General features: G+C 36.5%; 1 protein-coding gene across 1 annotated transcript in view; it reads right to left on the minus strand.

The window, feature by feature from the left end:
* Window positions 1–20,966, minus strand: part of SRRM3 (serine/arginine repetitive matrix 3) — a 352,152-nt gene that overhangs the window by 8,532 nt on the left and 322,654 nt on the right. The window contains 2 exon segments of the mRNA XM_053707414.1: window positions 8,421–8,642; window positions 11,682–12,010. Of these exon segments, the coding sequence (XP_053563389.1) occupies window positions 8,421–8,642; window positions 11,682–12,010 (551 nt within the window).

Raw genomic sequence — 20,966 nt, forward strand, 5'->3', positions numbered from 1 at the left:
TAGAGAGAAAAATAAAGAGTGAGAGAGAAAGAGAGAAAGAAAGGAAGGGAGAGAAAAAGAAAGAGAGAGAAATAGAGAGATAAAAAGAGAGGGAAAAGAAAGAGAGAGAGAAAAAGAGAGAGAGAAAGAAAAAAAAGAGTGAGAGAGAGAAAGAGAGAGAAAAAGAGAGAGAAAAAGAGAGTGAAAAAGTGAGAGAGAGAAAGAGAGAGAGAAAGAGAGAAAAAGAGAGACAGTGTGTACAGGGTAGGAATCATTTTCAGAGGCCATATAATCAGCTACTTCAACACTTTCGGCTAGATTACGAGTTTTGCGTTAGAGGCTATGCGGTGCTAACGAGCAGTTTTCCCTCACCGCTCACTTCCCTACAGCGTTGGTATTACAGGTTTTTACAAACCCATCGTTAAAAGACAAGAAGTGAGCGTTGAGCAAAATTTTGCATTCCAATACCAGCGCTGCTTAAGTCAGCAGTGAGCTGGTCGTACGTGCTCGTGCACGATTTCCTCATAGGAATAAACAGGGAGAGCCGGCTGAGAAAAAGTCTAAAACCTGCAAAAAAGCAGCGTAAAGCTCCTTAACACAGCCCCATTGATTCCTATGGGGAAATAAAAGTTATGTCTACACCTAACTCCCTAACATGAACTCTGAGTCTAAACACCCCTAATCTTACACTTATTAACACCTAATCTGCCGCCCCGACATCGCCGACACCTACATTATTCTTATTAACCCCTAATCTGCCACTCCGGACACCGCCGCCACCACATTATATTTATTAACCCATAATCTGCCGCCCCCAATGTCGCCGCCACCTACCTACACTTATTAACCCCTAATCTGCCGCCCCCGTCGCTGCCACTATAATAAACATATTAACCCCTAAACCGCTGCTCTCCCGCCTCGCAAACATTAATTAAATATTATTAACCCCTAATCTTCCGTCCCTAACATCGACGCCACCTACCTATATTTATTAACCCCTAATCTGCTGCCCCCAACGTCGCCGCCACTATTTTAAAGTTATTAACCCCTAAATCTAAGTCTAACCCTAACCCTAACACCCCCTTACATAAATATAATTTAAATAAATCTAAACAAAATTACTATCACTAACTACATTATTCCTATTTAAAATTAAATACTTACCTATAAAATAAACCCTAAGATGGCTACAATATAACTAATAGTTACATTGTAGCTAGCTTAGGGTTTATTTTTATTTTACAGGCAAGTTTGTATTTATTTTAACTAGGTAGAATAGTTATTAAATAGTTATTAACTATTTAATAACTACCTAGCTAAAATAAATACAAAAGTACCTGTAAAATAAAACCTAACCTAAGTTACACTTACACATAACGCTAAACTATAATTAAATAAATTAACTAGATTAACAACAATTAAATAAATTAAATTACATTTGCTAAAGTACAAACCCCCCCACTAAATTACAGAAAATAATAAACAAATTACAAGATATTTAAACTAATTACACCTAATCTAATAGCCCTATCAAAATAAAAAAGCCCCCCCAAAATAAAAAAAAACCCTAGCCTAAACTAAACTACCAATAGCCCTTAAAATGGCCTTTTGCAGGGCATTGCCCCAAAGTAATCTGCTCTTTTACCTGTAAAAAAAATACAAATAAAACCCCCCAAAAGTAAAACCCACCACCCACACAACCAACCCCCCAAATAAAATACTATCTAAAAAAACCTAAGCTCCCCTTTGCCCTGAAAAGGGTATTTGGCTCTTTTGCAAGCCCAAACCCTAACCTAAAAATAAAACCCATCCAATACACCCTTAAAAAAACCTAACACTAACCCCCTGAAGATCAACTTACCAGGAGAAGTCTTCATCCAAGCCGGGCTGAAGTCCTCAACGAAGCCGGGAGTAGTCTTCATCCAAGCCGTGCGAAGTGGTCCTCCAGACGGACAGAAGTTTTCATCCAGATGGCATCTTATATCTTCATCCATCCGGTGCGGAGCGGGTCCATCTTCAAGACATCCAACGCGGAGCATCCTCTTCATCCAACGACTAAAGACGAATGAAGGTACCTTTAAGTGACGTCATCCAAGAATTCTATCAGCCAATCGGAATTAAGGTAGAAAAAATCCTATTGGCTGATGCAATCAGCCAATTGGATTGAGCTCGCATTCTATTGGTTGTTCTAATCAGCCAATAGAATGCCAGCTCAATCCTATTGGCTGATTGGATCAGCCAATTGGATTGAACTTCAATCCTATTGGCTGATTGCCTCAGCCAATAGGATTTTTTCAACCTTAATTCCGATTGGCTGATAGAATTCTATCAGCCAATCGGAATCTAAGGGACGCCATCTTGGTTGACGTCACTTAAAGGTACCTTCATTCATCTTTAGTCGTCGGATAAAGAGGATGCTCCACGTCGGATGTCTTGAAGATGGACCCGCTCCAAGCCGGATGGATGAAGATAGAAGATGCCGTCTGGATGAAGACTTCTGCCCGTCTGGAGGACCACTTCGCCCGGCTTGGATGAAGACTTCTCCTGGCTTCTTTCAGGACTTCAGGGGGTTAGTGTTAGGTTTTTTTAAGGGTGTATTGGGTGGGTTTTATTTTAGGTTAGGGTTTGGGCTTGCAAAAGAGCCAAATACCCTTTTAAGGGCAATGGGGAGCTTAGTTTTTTTTTAGATAGTATTTTATTTGGGGGGTTGGTTGTGTGGGTGGTGGGTTTTACTTTTGGGGGGTTTGTTTGTATTTTTTTTTACAGGTAAAAGAGCAGATTACTTTGGGGCAATGCCCTGCAAAAGGCCCTTTTAAGGGCTATTGGTAGTTTAGTTTAGGCTAGGGTATTTTTTTATTTTGGGGGGATTTTTTATTTTGATAGGGCTATTAGATTAGGTGTAATTAGTTTAAATATCTTGTAATTTGTTTATTATGTTCTGTAATTTAGTGGGGTTTTTCTGTACTTTAGCTAATTTAATTGATGTAATTGTTGTTAATTTAGTTAATTTATTTAATTATAGTGTAGTGTTAGGTGTTAGTGTAACTTAGGTTAGGTTTTATTTTACAGGTACTTTTGTATTTATTTTAGCTAGGTAGTTATTAAATAGTTAATAACTATTTAATAACTATTCTACCTAGTTAAAATAAATACAAACTTGCCTGTAAAATAAAAATAAACCCTAAGCTAGATACAATGTAACTATTAGTTATATATATTGTAGCTATCTTAGGTTTATTTTATAGGTAAGTATTTAATTTTAAATAGGAATAATGTAGTTAGTGATAGTAATTTTGTTTAGATTTATTTAAATTATATTTAAGTTAGGTGGTGTTAGGGTTAGACTTAGATTTAGGGGTTAATAACTTTAATATAGTGGCAGCGACGTTGGGGGCGGCAGATTAGGGGTTAATAAGTGTAGGTAGGTTGCGGCGACATTGGGGGTGGCAGATTAGGGGCTAATAAATATAATGTAGGTGTCGGCGATGTTGGGGGCAGCAGATTAGGGGTTCATAAATATAATGTAGGTGGCGGCGGTGTCCGGAGTGGCAGATTATCGGTTAAAAATGTTATTATAGTGTTTGCGATGCGGGAGGGACTCAGTTTAGGGGTTAATAGGTAGTTTATGGGTGTTAGTGTACTTTTTAGCACTTTAGTTATGAGTTTTATGTTACGGCGTTGTACCATAAAACTCTTAACTACTGACTTTAGAATGCGTTACGGATCTTGACAGGGTAGGGTGTACCGCTCACTTTTTGGCCTCCCAGGAAAGACTCGTAATTTACGAAGTTTATGTAAGTCGTTTTGCGGTAAGGCCAAAGAAGTTTACGTTCACCCTAAACCTTCAAGACTCGTAATACCAGCGGGCCTTACACAGGCCAGATATTTATTATATCTTAATTAGAGCACAGGTGAAATAATCAGCTGATGGGTTTTACCTGTGCTCTAGTTAAGATATAACTGCCCTAGGTGATGTTAAATTGTTCCTATTAATCCCCCTTCCAACAAAATACAGAGTAGGTCAAAAGGCTGGTCTCTGTTGCCTTTGGTGAACTGGGACTCTTCCTCTTAGGTAAGCTTCTCTGGTGACTTCTGCTGCTGCCAACCTGTCCTGTCCACTGACAGTGCTACCGGTATAGAGAGGAGGATGAATTAACAGTCAGGGAGGCAGGCAACAGTTTGGCAACTGGGACTTGATTTCAAGGGAGGGAAACTGTGCCACTGCCTGCTGCCAGACTGGGAGGTTTAGATGTTGGTCTCTAGCTAGCTCCCCTCTTCCTTGCTGGACTCTATGCTGTGGCAAGTGCCAGTTGACAAAGGGTGCAGAGTCAAGTGTGGGGTAATTATAGATGGGTGGGGCTACGGGAGCCGGTGGCCCACCGAGCATTTACCCGCTATGCCCGATGGTCAGTACGGGCCTGAATAAAAATATCACATGGTTTAGGAAACTATCGCCTAGATTTAGAGTTTTGCGGCCAAAGGGGTGCGTTTGCTACGCATCTTTTTTTTCTAGCGCTGCTTCTAAATAACGCTGGTATTTAGAGTTCTCTGAAGGGCTACGTTAGGCTCCAAAAAGGGAGCGTAAAGGCATATTTACCGCCACTTCAACTCTCAATACCAACGTTGCTTACGGTAGCAGTTTGGGCTGAAAAAAAACCTAACACCTGCAAAAAAGCAGCGTTCAGCTCCTAACGCAGCCCCATTGTTTCCTATGGGGAAACACTCTCTAAGTCTGCACCTAACACCCTAACATGAACCCTGAGTCTAAACACCCCTAACCTTACACTTATCAACCTCTAATCTGCCAGCCTCGCTATCGCTGACACCTGCATTATATTATTAACCCCTAATCTTCCGCTCCGGACACCGCCACAACCTACATTATCCCTAATCTGCTGCCCCTAACATCGCCGACACCTACATTATATTTATTAACCCCTAATCTGCCCCCCCAACGTCGCCGCTACCTTACCTACACTTATTAACCCCTAGTCTGCCGACCGGACCTCGCCGCTACTCTAATAAATGTATTAACCCCTAAACCGCCGCACTCCCGCCTCGGAAACCCTATAATAAATAGTATTAACCCCTAATCTGCCCTCCCTAACATCGGTGCCACCTAACTTCAAGTATTAACCCCTAATCTGACGACCGGACCTCACCGCTACTATAATAAATGTATTAAACCCTAAAGCTAAGTCTAACCCTAACCCTAACACCCCCCTAAATTAAATATAATTTTAATCTAACAAAATAAATTAAATATTATTAAATAAAGTATTCCAATTTCAAGCTAAATACTTACCTGTAAAATAAACCCTAATATAGCTACAATATAACAAATAATTATATTGTAGCTATTTTAGGATTTATATTTATTTTACAGGCAACTTTGTATTTATTTTAACTAGGTACAATAGCTATTAAATAGTTATTAACTATTTAATAACTACCTAGTTAAAATAATTACAAAATTACCTGTAAAATAAATCCTAACCTAAGTTACAATTAAACCTAGCAATAAATTAATTAAATAAATTACCTACAATTACCTACAATTAAATAAACTAAACTAAATTACAAAAAAACCCCCACTAAATTACAAAAAATAAAAAAAGATTACAAGAATTTTAAGCTAATTACACCTACTCTAAGCCCCCTAATAAAATAACAAAGCCCCCCAAAATAAAAAAAATTCCCTACCCTAATCTAAATTAAAAAAGTTAACAGCTCTATTACCAGCCCTTAAAAGGGCTTTTTGCGGGGCATGCCCCAAAGTAATCGGCTCTTTTGACTGTAAAAGAAAAACCACAATACCACCCCCCAACATTAAAACCCACTACCCACATACCCCTACTCTAACCCAAACCCCCCTTAAATAAACCTAACACTACCCCCCTGAAGATCTCCCTACCTTGAGTCGTCTTCACCCAACCGGGCCGAAGTCTTCATCCGATGGGGCAGAAGAGGACATCCAGACCGGCAGAAGTCTTCATCCTATCCGGGCAGAAGAGGACATCCGGAATGGCAGACATCTTCATCCAAGCGGCATCTTCTATCTTCATCCATCCCACGAGGAGCAGCTCCATCTTCAAGACCTCCGGCGCGGAACATCCTCCTTCCCCAACGACTACCCGACGAATGAAGGTTACTTTAAGTGACATCATCCAAGATGGCGTCCCTCGAATTCCGATTGGCTGATAGGATTCTATCAGCCAATCGGAATTAAGGTAGGAAAAATCTGATTGGCTGATTGAATCAGCCAATCAGATTCAAGTTCAATCGGATTGGCTGATCCAATCAGCCAATCAGATTGAGCTTGCATTCTATTGGCTGTTCCGATCAGCCAATAGAATGCAAGATCAATCTGATTGGCTGATTGGATCAGCCTATCCGATTGAACTTGAATCTGATTGGCTGATTCAATCAGCCAATCAGATTTTTCCTACCTTAATTCCGATTGGCTGATAGAATCCTATCAGCCAATCGGAATTCGAGGGACGCCATCTTGGATGACGTCACTTAAAGGAACCTTCATTCGTCGGGTAGTTGTCGGGGAAGGAGGATGTTCCGCGCCGGAGGTCTTGAAGATGGAGCGGCTCCTTGTCAGATGGATGAAGATAGAAGATGCCGCTTGGATGAAGATGTCTGCCGGTCCGGATGTTCTCTTTTGCCCGGATAGGATGAAGACTTCTGCCGGTCTGGATGTCCTCTTCTGCCCTATCGGATGAAGACTTCGGCCTGGTTGGGTGAAGACGACTCAATGTAGGGAGATCTTCAGGGGGGTAGTGTTAGGTTTATTTAAGGGGGGTTTGGGTTAGAGTAGGGGTATGTGGGTGGTGGGTTGTAATGTTGGGGGGTGGTATTGTGTTTTTTTTTACAGGCAATAGAGCTGATTACTTTGGGGCATGCCCCGCAAAAAGCCCTTTTAAGGGCTGGTAATAGAGCTGTTAACTTTTTTAATTTAGATTAGGGTAGGGAATTTTTTTTATTTTGGGGGGCTTTGAGTAGGTGTAATTAGCTTAAAATTCTTGTAATCTTTTTTTACTTTTTGTAATTTAGTGTTGTTTTTTTTTGTAATTTAGTTTAGTTTATTTAATTGTAGGTAATTGTAGGTAATTTATTTAATTAATTTATTGCTAGTGTAGTGTTAAGTTTAATTGTAACTTAGGTTAGGATTTATTTTACAGGTAATTTTGTAATTATTTTAACTAGGTAGTTATTAAATAGTTAATAACTATTTAATAGCTATTGTACCTAGTTAAAATAAATACAAAGTTGCCTGTAAAATAAATATAAATCCTAAAATAGCTACAATATAATTATTCGTTATATTGTAGCTATATTAGGGTTTATTGTACAGGTAAGTATTTAGCTGTAAATAGGAATACTTTAGTTAATAATATTTAATTTATTTTGTTAGATTAAAATTATATTTAATTTAGGGGGGTGTTAGGGTTAGACTTAGCTTTAGGGGTTAATACATTTATTAGAGTAGCGGCGAGGTCCGGTCGGCAGATTAGGGGTTAATAAGTGTAAGTAGGTAGCGGCGACATTGGGGGGGGGGAAGATTAGGGGTTAATAAATATTATGTAGGTGTCGGCGATGTTAGGGGCAGCAGATTAGGGGTTCATAGGGATAATGTAGGTGGCGGCGGTGTGCGGGCGGCAGATTAGGGGTTAAAAATATTTATTATAGTGGTGGCGATGTGGGGGGACCTCGGTTTAGGGGTACATAAGTAGTTTATGGGTGTTAGTGTACTTTAGAGCACAGTAGTTAAGAGCTTTATAAACCAGCGTTAGCCCAGAAAGCTCTTAACTACTGACTTTTTTTGCGCCTGGAGTCTTGTCGGTAGAGGGTCTACTGCTCACTTCAGCCAAGACTCTAAATACCGGCGTTAGGAAGATCACATTGAAAACATAGGATACGCAATTGGCGTAAGGGGATCTGTGGTATGGAAAAGTCGCGGCTTGAAAGTGAGCGTTAGACCCTTTCCTGGCTGACTCTAAATACCAGCGGGCGGCCAAAAGCAGCGTTAGGACCCCTTAACGCTGCTTTTGACGGCTACCGCAGAACTCTAAATCTAGGCGTATGATTTTTAGATGTATATAAAACTAATAAGTGCTAATTACACACACATATTAAGAATAATGTACATATTTTCAGCACCTCTGGTATCTAATAAACTGGAATATCACAAGATCATAGTGAAAAAGGGAATTTTCTGTTTATAAGTGACTGTTATATAAAAGAGGAACATTTTAAAGATTGTGAAGGACAAAGGAATCTAGTAATAGACTAAAGGGATATATGTTATCTGTACGTAAAGCATGGCTGCCAAGTAAAGACTGTTTTTTGTTCAGTGAATGCTTTTATGTAAGATATATTTGTGAGTATTCATAAGATATATTTAGTAAAACACATCAAATTATGGATTATACCTGTTTGCTGTCTTCTTTTGAGAGATGGATCTAGACCGGCTTCTTGCTGAACGCTTTTCTCGTGACCTTGAACGAGAAGGTGAACGACTTGAGCTCCAAGAGCTGCCTCTATTACCAGTGCTTCGTGTTGGACTCTTCTTATTGTCTGAGTTCTGCCGAGGATGTTTTGCTGAAGACTCAGAACAGTTTTCTTGTCTACCACGGCGATGCTTATCTTTTGTCCTATTATATTAAAAATATATATTAATTCTATTTTTTGTGTATTAATCATAGATACAGCTGTGCTTATATAGACATGTAGACCTACATCAAAAGAAGATTAAATAAGTTATATAAATCTCTTCAATTAATTAGCTATTTTCTCCAGTGTGTTAAGAAAGGTCCACAAGAACTTATTTTGTTTGGTATATTTTCCTGTAGGAGTAAATCAATTGAAACTTAAACCCCCCCAATAAAACAAAAAACAAACATGAGTTATATAACCTTGCAGGAAGGCAGAAACACTTCAAGGTATAATATAGTCATAATAATAACTCGCTAAAAGCTTCTGGAGGAAAGTAGTTAGGAATTCACCAAAATATTAGAAAATATTGCAGGATTTTTTGTGTATATGAAAAAGTATAACAGCTAAAAGTATGGAATATTGATGTAATTTAGGAGATTAGCATTCAGAACTAATGCATACACTATTGTAGATAGTACCACCCAAATGTAGTTGGAGTTTAAAATAACAGAATGGTATATGGCTGAAAAAATTAAAGAAACTAAAATGTATAATTTTGAAAAGAGAAATACATTATATATATATATATATATATATATATATATATATATATATATATATATAGTATATATAATATTATCAATATATAACAATTAATATATTCTATTTACACTTACATTGTTCTTCTTGCATCCCTTCTCTTCTACCCAATGCCATACTCATAGCTAATCACTGGCAGACTACATCAGTACTAAAAATAAGTTAGTTTTAAAAATGTCCCCATCTCTTATTAAGACTAAGGGGCATATTTATGACTGTGCAAGCTGATATGATCCGATATTGCTGATCATGTCCGCTGCACATCGATAAATGCCAACAGCATATGCTCTCGGCATTTATCATTGCACCAGCAGTTCTTGTGAACTGCTGGTGCAATGCCGCCCCCTGCAGATTCGCGGCCTACTGGCCGCTAGCAGGAGGTGTCAATCAACCCGATCATATTCGATCTGGTTGATTTCTGGCAATTTCTGTCCGCGGCCTCAGAACAGGTAGAAACTTCTGTTTCCGGCAAGCCTGAAGGCTCGCTGGAAACACAGAGCATCAAGCTCTGTATGGAGCTTGATAAATATGCCCCTAAGGGTCCAATGATGTGAAGCTCTCTCCTTAGGTCTCAACAGTACTGCAAGGTCCTTCAAAAAAATTTTGAAAGTAAAATTTTAGTTATGAAGGGTTCTGGATATGAACGAAAAATAAATACATTACAATTTAATGCTAAAAAATACCCCATACACTTTGTGTGATTTTTCTGCTTGCCAACAAAGTTTTGACCATGAGGTCCCTAAATATACACCCAACTCATCAAAGAGTGGATCATCTGCTCCTCTTGCAAACTGTTATTTCATTTTGGTGCTGCTTTCATAGTAGTCTCCAATTAGTCTGCAAACCTTTCTAGCCATCTCACCTCATCCATCATTCTGAGAATAGTCAGTAATAATCACTCTAGTCCTTGTCCTAATGCATTATGTGACAGCCATCAGCTAATCACAAAATGTACATACGTATATCCTGTGAATCTTTTACATCAATAGGAGCTGGTGCCTCAGAAAGTGTGCATATAAAAAGATTGTGCATATTTAGAAAATGGAAGTGAATTGGAAAGTTGTTTAAAATTGTGTGCTCTATCTGAATCATGAAACTGTAATTTTGACTTAACTGTCCCTTTAACATCATTTTTACTGCAAATTTTTTTTCAATAGCCAAACTCCAGCCACCACTCGCTTTATTTGAAAGAGATAAATGTAAAATTCACTGTATCGTTACCAGTTAAAACAATCCAAAAAATTAAAAATCCAAAAATCCCAATGACCCTTAAGGGATACGTTTAAATACTATTTATGTGCAAAATCTGTGATAAAAAATCGGTGATAATTAAAAATAAAGAAAAATATCTATGTACATATATATAAAAACAATTTATCCAAGTGAAAAATCAAAGTGAAATAAATGCAATATATCAAAGTGCAATCAATGATCAAGTGACAATATTTAGTAAAACACAGATGTGATATTTAATAAGTCAATGCATAAAAGGTTGACACATACAATCCATATAACAATCAATCATACATAAAATAAAACCGGTTTAAACATACACACTATACATAACCCCTCAGATTCCCCAAATCAAATGTGGCTGGCGGAGAACACCTATAATGACTGTGTTCTAATCTTGGTGTTAGTAATTCAAGGGGATCCCCCAAAGAAGATGGTCCGGAATGATAATGTGGGTTTAATTATTGTAAATCCAAAGATATAAATGTTAATGTTTCTGAATGATCACATCTGTGTTTTACTAAATATTGTCACTTAAACATTGATTGCACTTTGATATATTGCATTTATTTCACTTTGATTTTTCACTTGGATAAATTGTTTTTATATATATGTACGTAGATATTTTTCTTTATTTTTAATTATCACCGTTTTTTTATCACAGATTTTGCACATAAATAGTATTTAAACGTATCCCTTAAGGGTCATTGGGATTTTTGGATTTTTAATTTTTTGGATTGTTTTAACTGGTAACGATACAGTGAATTTTACATTTATTTATATCTATATATCCTACGGCTCTATAGCGCCTCCTATATCCACTGATTTTACATTCTTAATTCTCTATTGTCTAGGGAGGAGACAATAACCTTTAGTGAGGCTAAGTAGGTTTTTGGTCTAGCGCTATACCCTATCCGTATCTGTCTTATTTGAAAGAGACACAATCATAATGTTAGTATAAAACACATTGTTATGCAGCTGTTCTCAGTTAAAAACAATTAAGGAAAGATATAGATATCAGGGTAAGCCTTGAGCGGTCAGCAGAGTGCATTTCAAGTTCTGAGAAATAGAAAATCCTCAATTTTCAGAGCTAAATTGCAGGAAAGGGGGACAAAATAAATAATACATGTATATTGCAAAGTCCTTTTCACAACTAAACATTTGATATAAAAATCCCTTTAATTGTGAAAGTGATGTGGTCTTACATTTTAGCTGAAATATGTTTTTTTTCCGTCCCTGTTGCGTGTGACACCATAGATCCTTCAGAATCACTGCTGTATCCAGTGTGGCTTCCCGAGTTCACTGACGATTTCTTATGAGTTTTGTTTCGCCCTCTAGATCGTCCATGATGTCTATCTGATGACAGAGACCTCGACCGACGTCTGTGCTTATCATTTGATGAGCATCTGCCACCTTTGCTTGATGAAACAGATCTTGGACTCCTATTATCATGTTGATTGTTGCTCTTATTACGGCTGGGAGATGTCTCAACTTTTAAGTGTGTCCTTGAAGAAGGAGACATCGAACTGAACCGCTATGGAAGGAAAATGCAGAAAAGGAGGAAAGAGGGAGAGAAACTTTAGCACAACATCATTAACAAAAAAAATTCTAAAATGTCAACTGACGGTTGCATACAGCACGTTAACACAGAGATTCTACACTGAGACTATTCTTTCTGCTTAGCCTTAGAACCCCAACAATGCAGCTCATGCAACTTTGCATGCAAAACGCAACAAAAAATAAATAGATAACAGAAAATAACTGTAAAGAGCAGGTGGGGAAGATAGAAATTTAAGATTATAAGGCTTGGCGAAAATAAAGATAAAAACATAAAAATAAATATAACTTATGTAAGATAACAAAAATAAACATGAGTTAAATATTTTTGGATAAAGAAAGGAAAGGAAAAATCAAAGTAATTAAAAAGTGAGGAGTGAGAGAGACATTTGGACAAAACATCACAAAAACTGGTAGAGTTTGAGAGGAGAGCAGGGAAAAGTAGAAATAAAAAAATAAAATCCACAAATGTTACTGTAAAGAATAAATTGTCTTTTTCATTTTATTTTGTCTGAATTCCTTTTTTTCCGGCAGAGTACTGTTGAGCTCTCATCAGCACCCTATTTTTCTGAGTTTTTGTCACACTGTGATCTTTTTTTTTTTTTTTTTTTTGATTTAAGTCCCTCTTGGTTAACATCCACTTACCAAGAAAGTGGCATTTCCTCCTTTAGTAGGTAAGGTATGAAGAGAAGGGAAAAGTGGGGCAACATAAGTGCATCATTAGATTCACAAAAATGCAAGAGAGATAGAGAGAGAGAAAAAAAAATAATAAAGAGTAAAAAAAAAAAACACACAAACCCACTTTTCCTGGCCTTGCATTTTTAGTATACTTTGAGAGGCCAACCATGAGGTTTGAGTGACACTAATGATTCTATGTCTGTACCCAGCTTAAGTTTACAATGTATACCAGGGTTGTCCAACACAATTCGGCGCACCAGTGATTTTTATCTGCATGCTACTTCCCAAAACTTAATAATGTTTGTGTATAAATCAAACAGGAATTTGCAGACTTTTTATTAGGATGGTATGCCACTCAAGCTATTTATGAATATAATACCCATTAGCTAAATCACTTGAAAGTAATGCAGTGTAACTGTAAATAGCTGACGAGGAAATATCACCTGAACATCTCTATGTAAAAAACGGAGATATTGTGCTCACAATTTTAAATGCTGTTTGAACAGATATGCTGTAGACACATCAAGTGCTGATGTCACTGATTTATTATGATCTCATAGTAAACTTCCTTAAACTGAGGAGGAAAATAACATGACTGTGCCTGCACATGCCAGATGCACGCTCCCTTGCAAGTCCTGGCTACCTAAAGTCCCTTTACAATGGGATGTGGCAACTGAGGAAATTTTGAGGTAAAATATCTTCTTTTTTTACACAGGGATATTTAGGTGATATGTTCTAGTCAGCTTTTTACAGCTATTATGCAACACTTTCAAGCGCTTCAACAACTGGGTATCATGTCCCTTTAAAGCCTCCCCATTTGACATTCATAGGAAGCCCACGCATCTGTATTATCCATGCACTGAACAGTTGAACTTGGGGAATGCTCACTCCTTCTCTTTGAAAATATTTCCGGCATTGTGTTTATACATTTAGGTTAGGGGCTTTACAGCTAAAGCACTCTTTATGAGATTTCCTTATATATATATATATTTTTTTATTCAATTGTTTTTACAATATATTCACATAACCTAAAAGTGAAAAAACAAACAAATGGCCTCTCATTTTAAAAGGTTGGACACCCCTGATGTATACTGCACAGTGCAATGTGGGTTAGACTTGACAATTTTTTAACAGATTTCTTAATGAAAATGAATGTATCATACCATAAATATCCTAAGAGTAAATATGATTATGATTTCACTATCGGAAATGGATTAATTGATAATATTGTGGTCTACCAAACTGATTTTAAATGTATAATATTTTAAATTAGAAAAAAAAAAAAAAAAGCATGGCTGATCAGGTTTAAGACATTCTCTTATAAAAATAATAATAATTATGTGAAGCAAGAATAAGTAAAAGGAACATCTCCCAATCCTACAACTTCTAACAGATCTATCAGATCATTCAGCAAGTTACCTCTCTGGTCTATGTTTTCTCTGTCATGCTGCCGTGCTGCATAGGATACTATAAGAAATATGTACCCACCTGTCTTCATTACAGTTCTGATTAGTCACTAGCAAAATATTATCTACAGCATTCAGCAGATTATTTGTTTTGATACAGCTTTAATGTAGCTAGTAGGGAGGCGCAAATATGTTTTTATTCAAATTCAAATGCTAAAGCGGATGTTATTGTAGAAATTTGATTTACATAATCAAATTTTGATAAGAAGGAATATTCTTAAAAATTCTATAATCGAATGTTATTTTCAGTTTTCGAATATCACTTTCAAAATTGAATGTCACTTTCGAATTCGAATGTTCATAATAGATTGAATATACACATTCGAAAATCAAATGTGTATATTCGATTTATTATGAACATTTAAATTCAAATATTACATTTATAAAACAAAGTTATAGACTAGAAATACTATTTTGAATTCAAATATTACATTTATCAAACACAGTTGTAGACGAGAAATTCTATTTCAAATTTGAATATTACATTTATAAAACACAGTCTATGAAATACTATTTCGAATTCATATATTACATTTATAAAACAGTCTACAACTGTGTTTTATAAATGTGATATTTGAATATTACATTTATAAAACACAGTTGTATACTAGAAATACTATTTTGAATTTTGAATTTGTATATTACATTTTGAAATGAAATGTGATAAAATACATAGCTACAAATTTTATTTTGTTCACTACTTGAAAAAGTCCAAGTAGTGATGCTAGGAAAGTATAGTACAATGTTTGCCATAAAGAGTATGAGATTTTCTTAACCAATTTCCCACAGTAAAATTTCTCGACTTTTCATATCCCTTTAATGCACGGAAAAATATTGATATATGTTTGGCTACATCTGGACTAAATAAGTACACCCCATCTTAGGATGCAGATGTATCATGGCACTAAGCATATTAAGTAATAATGGCTTTTATGTCACTTAATATACAGGAATCTGTTTTAACAAAATGCATGATTATATTTAAAGCCCTGAAATGAATGCTGTAAATGTAAAAACAGCAATATAAAATAGTTTTATGCTTGTGAGGCAAATCATTATCCATCAATAAGGCAGTGAAAAGTTCTGTTTGGCTAACCTCTCCTCAAAGCTTAAATTCTCTATTCCCCTTATTACCTTTGTGGCCCTTCAGTGAAGTTTTTCTAAGTCTGCAATATCTTTTTTTGAGATTGGTCCCCAGAACTGCACTCCATACTAAAGGTGAGGTCTTACCAGGGATTTATATAGTGGCAGAATTATGCTTTCCTCCCTTGCACCAATGCATATTTAAATACATGCAACATGACATGCTAGAAAAGTAAATTCATGTCAACTTATTACATATTTATGGGGGGGGGGGGACTTTTTGATAAATTTAAAAGGTTGGTATATTGTAAAAGGAATGATACAAGGGACTATATGTGCTCCCTAAATTATGCCCTTAATTCCCTGGTTACAAACACAGAGAAATACAATAATATTCTCTTAACTGTTTATGCTCCAGTGAGTACAGTGATAAATGTGATGTAATTAAGTGGCTAGTGTTGGTTAGCATGTGAGACATTTTTATTGAACGTTGCAGCATGGCTACTACAATATCAGTACAGACATGGCCTAGTGCTCTTACTCCATTCTCTGTCTTTAGTTCATCTACTTTAGTCTGGATATAAGACCAGTATGTAATCTAAACCCAGAATTTTCACCTAATTTCTCTCCACCTTCATGTTAAAATGCTCAGTGACATCTGAGGCACCACACCACAAGTAGGTCAGAGACATAACAGCTTGCAAAATGCAAGTGAGGTGCAGGGACATTGGATCAGGTCAGAGTGTGATGTAGCCATATAACTATTATAAGGGGTGAAAGGGGGTGAATGTGATCTTTAGTATGAAGTGTGCATTGAGCTGACATATAGGGGGTTATGGAGGCTTTGTATTTGGTCTGTGGTGTAATGTGGGATTTTTCCTAGCTGGAGAGACCTTTGCTGCTTTTAGGGGCTGCTTATTCAGATAGAACATGCCGTTTTAAACAACTTTCCAATTTACTTCTATTATCTAATTTGTTTTACTCTTGGTATCATATTAGGTAGGCTCAGCAGCACTAGTGGGGGCTAACTGCTGATTGGTTGCTGCACATATATGCCTTTTATCATTGGTTCTCCCGATGTGTTCAGCTAGCTCTTAGTAGCACATTATTTTATCTTTTTCCAGGGGATTTTAAAAATAAGAATAGGTATAGGGTCAGAATGTTATTGGATTTGGTTTGGGGAAAGAGTTTGAAGAATCCTAATTTAGAGTATCTAGATAAGACCAGTAGTCTAGAACATTTTTGAGTTGATGCATACAACCAATGTTCATTATTTTCTAGTGTGGTTAACTTTATAAATGTCCCCAAAATGCCCACAAAATCAAGTGTGATCTATTTTATTAAAAAATAAAGATAATAATTATTCAGACAAAAACTGAAAACAGAAATAAGCAGCTTCTTGGAGACTAACTGTCAATCAGTAACTAACCCTTCGTTGCTCTTAAAGCTTTTACACGAGGGATATCAATCAAAGAATCTAGTAACAAAACAAAAATGTCACAGCTGTTAATGTATAAACTTAAAGAAGAGATCCGACAACTACACATTAAACATAGCTCCACGCATAATCCTTCAACAATCCAAATGCTCAACACTAAGAGAGCAGCCTTAGAGAATTTATTATCTTTAGAGGCTACTAGATCATTAAAACTCATAGATACCCAATACTTCATTTATGCTAGCAAGCCTGAAAAGGATGTTAGCTAATAGATTAAAGGATTTAACTAGATTAACAACAGTCCCACAATTCCAAAAGCCAGACGGGTCCACTACTAACCACCCACAGAATATTGCATATACCTTCGCCATGTACTACCAATCCCTTTATGCCCTCCCTAGAAGCAGAAATAGTTCACAACTTACATCTGACACTCAGGACTTTCTACAAACATATAAGTTACCCAAACTGGATTTAGACGACTCAAATAGCTTAAACACTCCAATTACCCTCCAGGAGGTCCGACAAACCATACGAAACTTAAAATTTAACAAAGCCCCTGGCCCCGACGGGTATTCTAGCATATTCTTTAAATTGTTCCTTAATGAGCTGGGTCCGTTGTTGGTTAGCACCTTCAACCATATGTTGGAAGGAGAAAATATCCCCAAAGAATTTCTAATGGCCCGTATTTCAGTGATCCCAAAGCCAGGTAAAAATAAACAGCATTGTAAGAATTACAAACTGATATCTCTGATAAACCAGGATATAAACAATTTCTCTAAAATTCTTGCATCTAGACTAAACATTTTAATACCCAAGCTCATCCACCCAGTCCAGGTGGGTTTTATACTTAATAGGGAAGCTCCAGGTAATATAAGAAAATTAGTAAATTTAATGGATTACTTGTCAGTTAATAAAGTGCCTTCTCTGTTTCTTTCTTTGAACCCAGAGAAGGCATTTGACCGCATCAATTGGGATTATTTAGATTCGGTGCTGGAAACAATGGGTATTACAAGTACATTTAGGACTGCAATCTTCTCTATTTATTCTCAACCAACAGCCTTCGTTAAAATAGCTGGTAATGAGTCAAAGCCTATAGCTATCTCGAACGGGATGAGGCAAGGTTGTCCTCTCTCGCCATTGCTCTTTGCATTATGCATTGAGCCTTTAGCAGCCCATATTCGTCAAAACAGCGATATTGCAGTAATTAAAGTGAATTCTCATGAATAAACTGTAAAATTAGTTTGTTTGCTGATGACGTTATCCTCTCCATTACCAAACCAATGATCTCCCTACCTTTAATTTACTCTACTATAGACAAGTTTGCTAAAATTTCGGGCTACAAGATTAATAACGATAAATGCGAGGCTATCAGCATCAGTTTACCTCAACACACTAAAAAATTGATCAAGACTAACTTTAATTTTGCCTGGGTGGAAAAGAGAATGCCTTATCTAGGAGTTTCTTTCTCACACAAATTAGATTCCTTATACCAACTCAATTACCTTCCCTTGTTTTCCCAGGTAAAATGTCTTCTCAAGAAATGGAAAAAAATTACACATATCACTATATGGTAGACTAATTGCAGTCAAAATGTCTATACTCCCAAAATTATTATATTTGTTTAGATCTCTTCCTATCTCAGTCCCAGCGAAAGTTCTAGGCAAACTTTAAAAAGATATCATCTCTTTTATATGACAGGGAAAAAACCAAGGGTCAACAGGAATACGTTATTTCATAGTAGGAGGGGGGGGGAGGAATGGGACTACCAGATTTACTAGCTTACTATTATGATGTGAGAATAGCCCAAATGACTTTATGGCATACTAGAACAGATAACTTTCAATGGGTACAATTAGAATCTGATATGATATTGGTATATCCAATTTACAAACTACTGTGGTCTGACAAAGCTCATAGACCCCTGGTTTTAGATGACTTTTTCCTCTATTTTTCATACTATATCATTATGGGATTCCTTAAATGCAAAATTTCACCTATTTTCAAAAAAGTCTAGGGCGACAACCTTAGTAACCTTTTCCACCACGTTCAACACTCTCTTCAAGATAAATGGGCAAATAGAGGCTTATACCGTATTGCTGACACACTACAGAATCAGACATTTATTGACTTTAACTGTTATGCTGGATTTAATACCCAGGACAGATCTAGCTGGTTTCATTATCTCCAACTTAGGGCAAGAGTGTTTTAAGTAATGGGCAAAAGCATTAATAGTACTGACACATATTTTGAACATTTATGCTTAACCAAAAAACGCACTTGTGGTACAATTTCCAAATTATATATAACTTTTAACAACCCTACTGAAGCATCCAAGCTTCCTTTTATACATAAATGGGAAACTGATTTTAATTTTACTTGGTCGATTGAGAAATGGAATACTATTTTGAGCCGAGGCTCTTCGGTTTTCAATATGTGCTCATCTAAAAGAGAATTTTATTAAGGTAGCATTCAGGTGGTACTTTCACCTGTCTCGACTGAAATATACTGACCCGAGCAAGGGGAATTGCTTAAGAGGATGTAATGAAAAAGGGACTTACCCCCACATGTGGTGGCATTGCCATCATGTATCTAATATCTGGATGCAAACCTCTAAATTATTGAGCAAAATTTTTGACACAACTATTGTTTCGACTCCTACCCAAGCTCTCCTTCATGACCCTTTACCAGGGTTCAAAATGAAGACTAATACATTTATTTTTCTTATCTTCACTTTTGTCAAGTTAACTATTGCTCGATTTTGGAAATCAGTAATTCCCACTTTTCAACTCATTAAAAACAAAATTGCATATTACTTTCAAATAAGTAGCATTGCTGCTGAATTATTAGATACTAAGGAACAGTTCATTTCCATATTGGAACCTTGGATTATGTATACGGAGAATAGAGTAGGAGGACAACCTGATACTAATGGTCCCTTAACCTAACATATGGCTTAATTAAAAGATTACTAGATAGACAAGTTCAGACTGCACATTCAAGTTTTATTGGTAGAAAATGTGTTATTTCACCTTTAAATTGAACACTCCAGTGTTGACCAATTATGCATTGTATCAGGTAACTATATATTGTTGACTGCTGTATCAGTACGCTCCTTGATTTGAATATAGACAAAGATATCTTCTTTTATGCCTTTCCCAGATACCTGTTTTTTATAATAGCCATCTGTATTGTGTATATTGGACCGTGACCTAATCTTGTACTTGTATATTTTATTTTGTTTTTGAAAAACTCAATAAAAAAATATTTAAAAAACAAATAATAATAAATAAATATAGTAGCATCTTTATTTTTTTAATAAAATAACTGCAAAAATTAGTTTTTGGGGTCTAAAGGGAGTGGGTGTGGGTTGTTAGAAAAAAAACGTCACTGAAAAGTGACTTTACATTGCGGTCTATGGGAACTGTGTGTTCCCAGTAAATATATTTGTATATGTTTATACACATATACTTATGTGTTAATATGTGTATATACAGATATTAACACATAAATATATACAGTAGTATAATCATATACATATATATTTACACTTTGCTGCCATCACTGCGGCTACTTACTCCCAGCGCTGCTTGAGTTCTCATGCTGTGTCTGATGGCATGAGAACGAGGCTCCCATTGAAGCCTATGAAAGCACACTCTTGTGAGCACAATGCTTCCTAGCAATCGTCTAGATTACGATTTTTGCACTAAACAGGGTGCGAAAATAATGCAAAAAAAATACGTTATTTCACTCTCCGCTGCCATTATGAGTTACTGAAAAGCCTCTTTGTGCTGTGCGTTATGGTGCATTAAGCTCCATACAGCACAAACGCCAAGGGCTGAGTTTACGTGCTAGTGCACGCTTTCCCCCAAAGACATCAATAGGGAGAGAGTGTTAGAAAAAAGACTAACACATGAAGTGCGGAATCGAGATCACAGTAACGCAACCCCTTTGAGTTCTATGGGGAAAAGAAAGTTAAGTTTAAACCTAACACTCTAACATAAACCCCTAGTCTAAACACCCCTAATCCGCCTCTCCCCGACATCGCCGACACTAATAAAGTTATTAACCACTATTCCGCTGCTCCCAGACATTGCCGACACTAATAAAAGCTATTAACCTCTAATCCGCTGCTCCCTGACATTGCTGACACTAAAATAATTATTAACCCCTATTACGCCGCTCCCCAACATCGCCACCACTAAATAAACCTATTAAATAACCCTGTGATTCTTCAAATTCAAATCAGCCAATAGGATTTCAGTAGC

This window comes from Bombina bombina, chromosome 3, assembly GCF_027579735.1.
Source record: "Bombina bombina isolate aBomBom1 chromosome 3, aBomBom1.pri, whole genome shotgun sequence".
Lineage (NCBI taxonomy): Eukaryota > Metazoa > Chordata > Amphibia > Anura > Bombinatoridae > Bombina > Bombina bombina.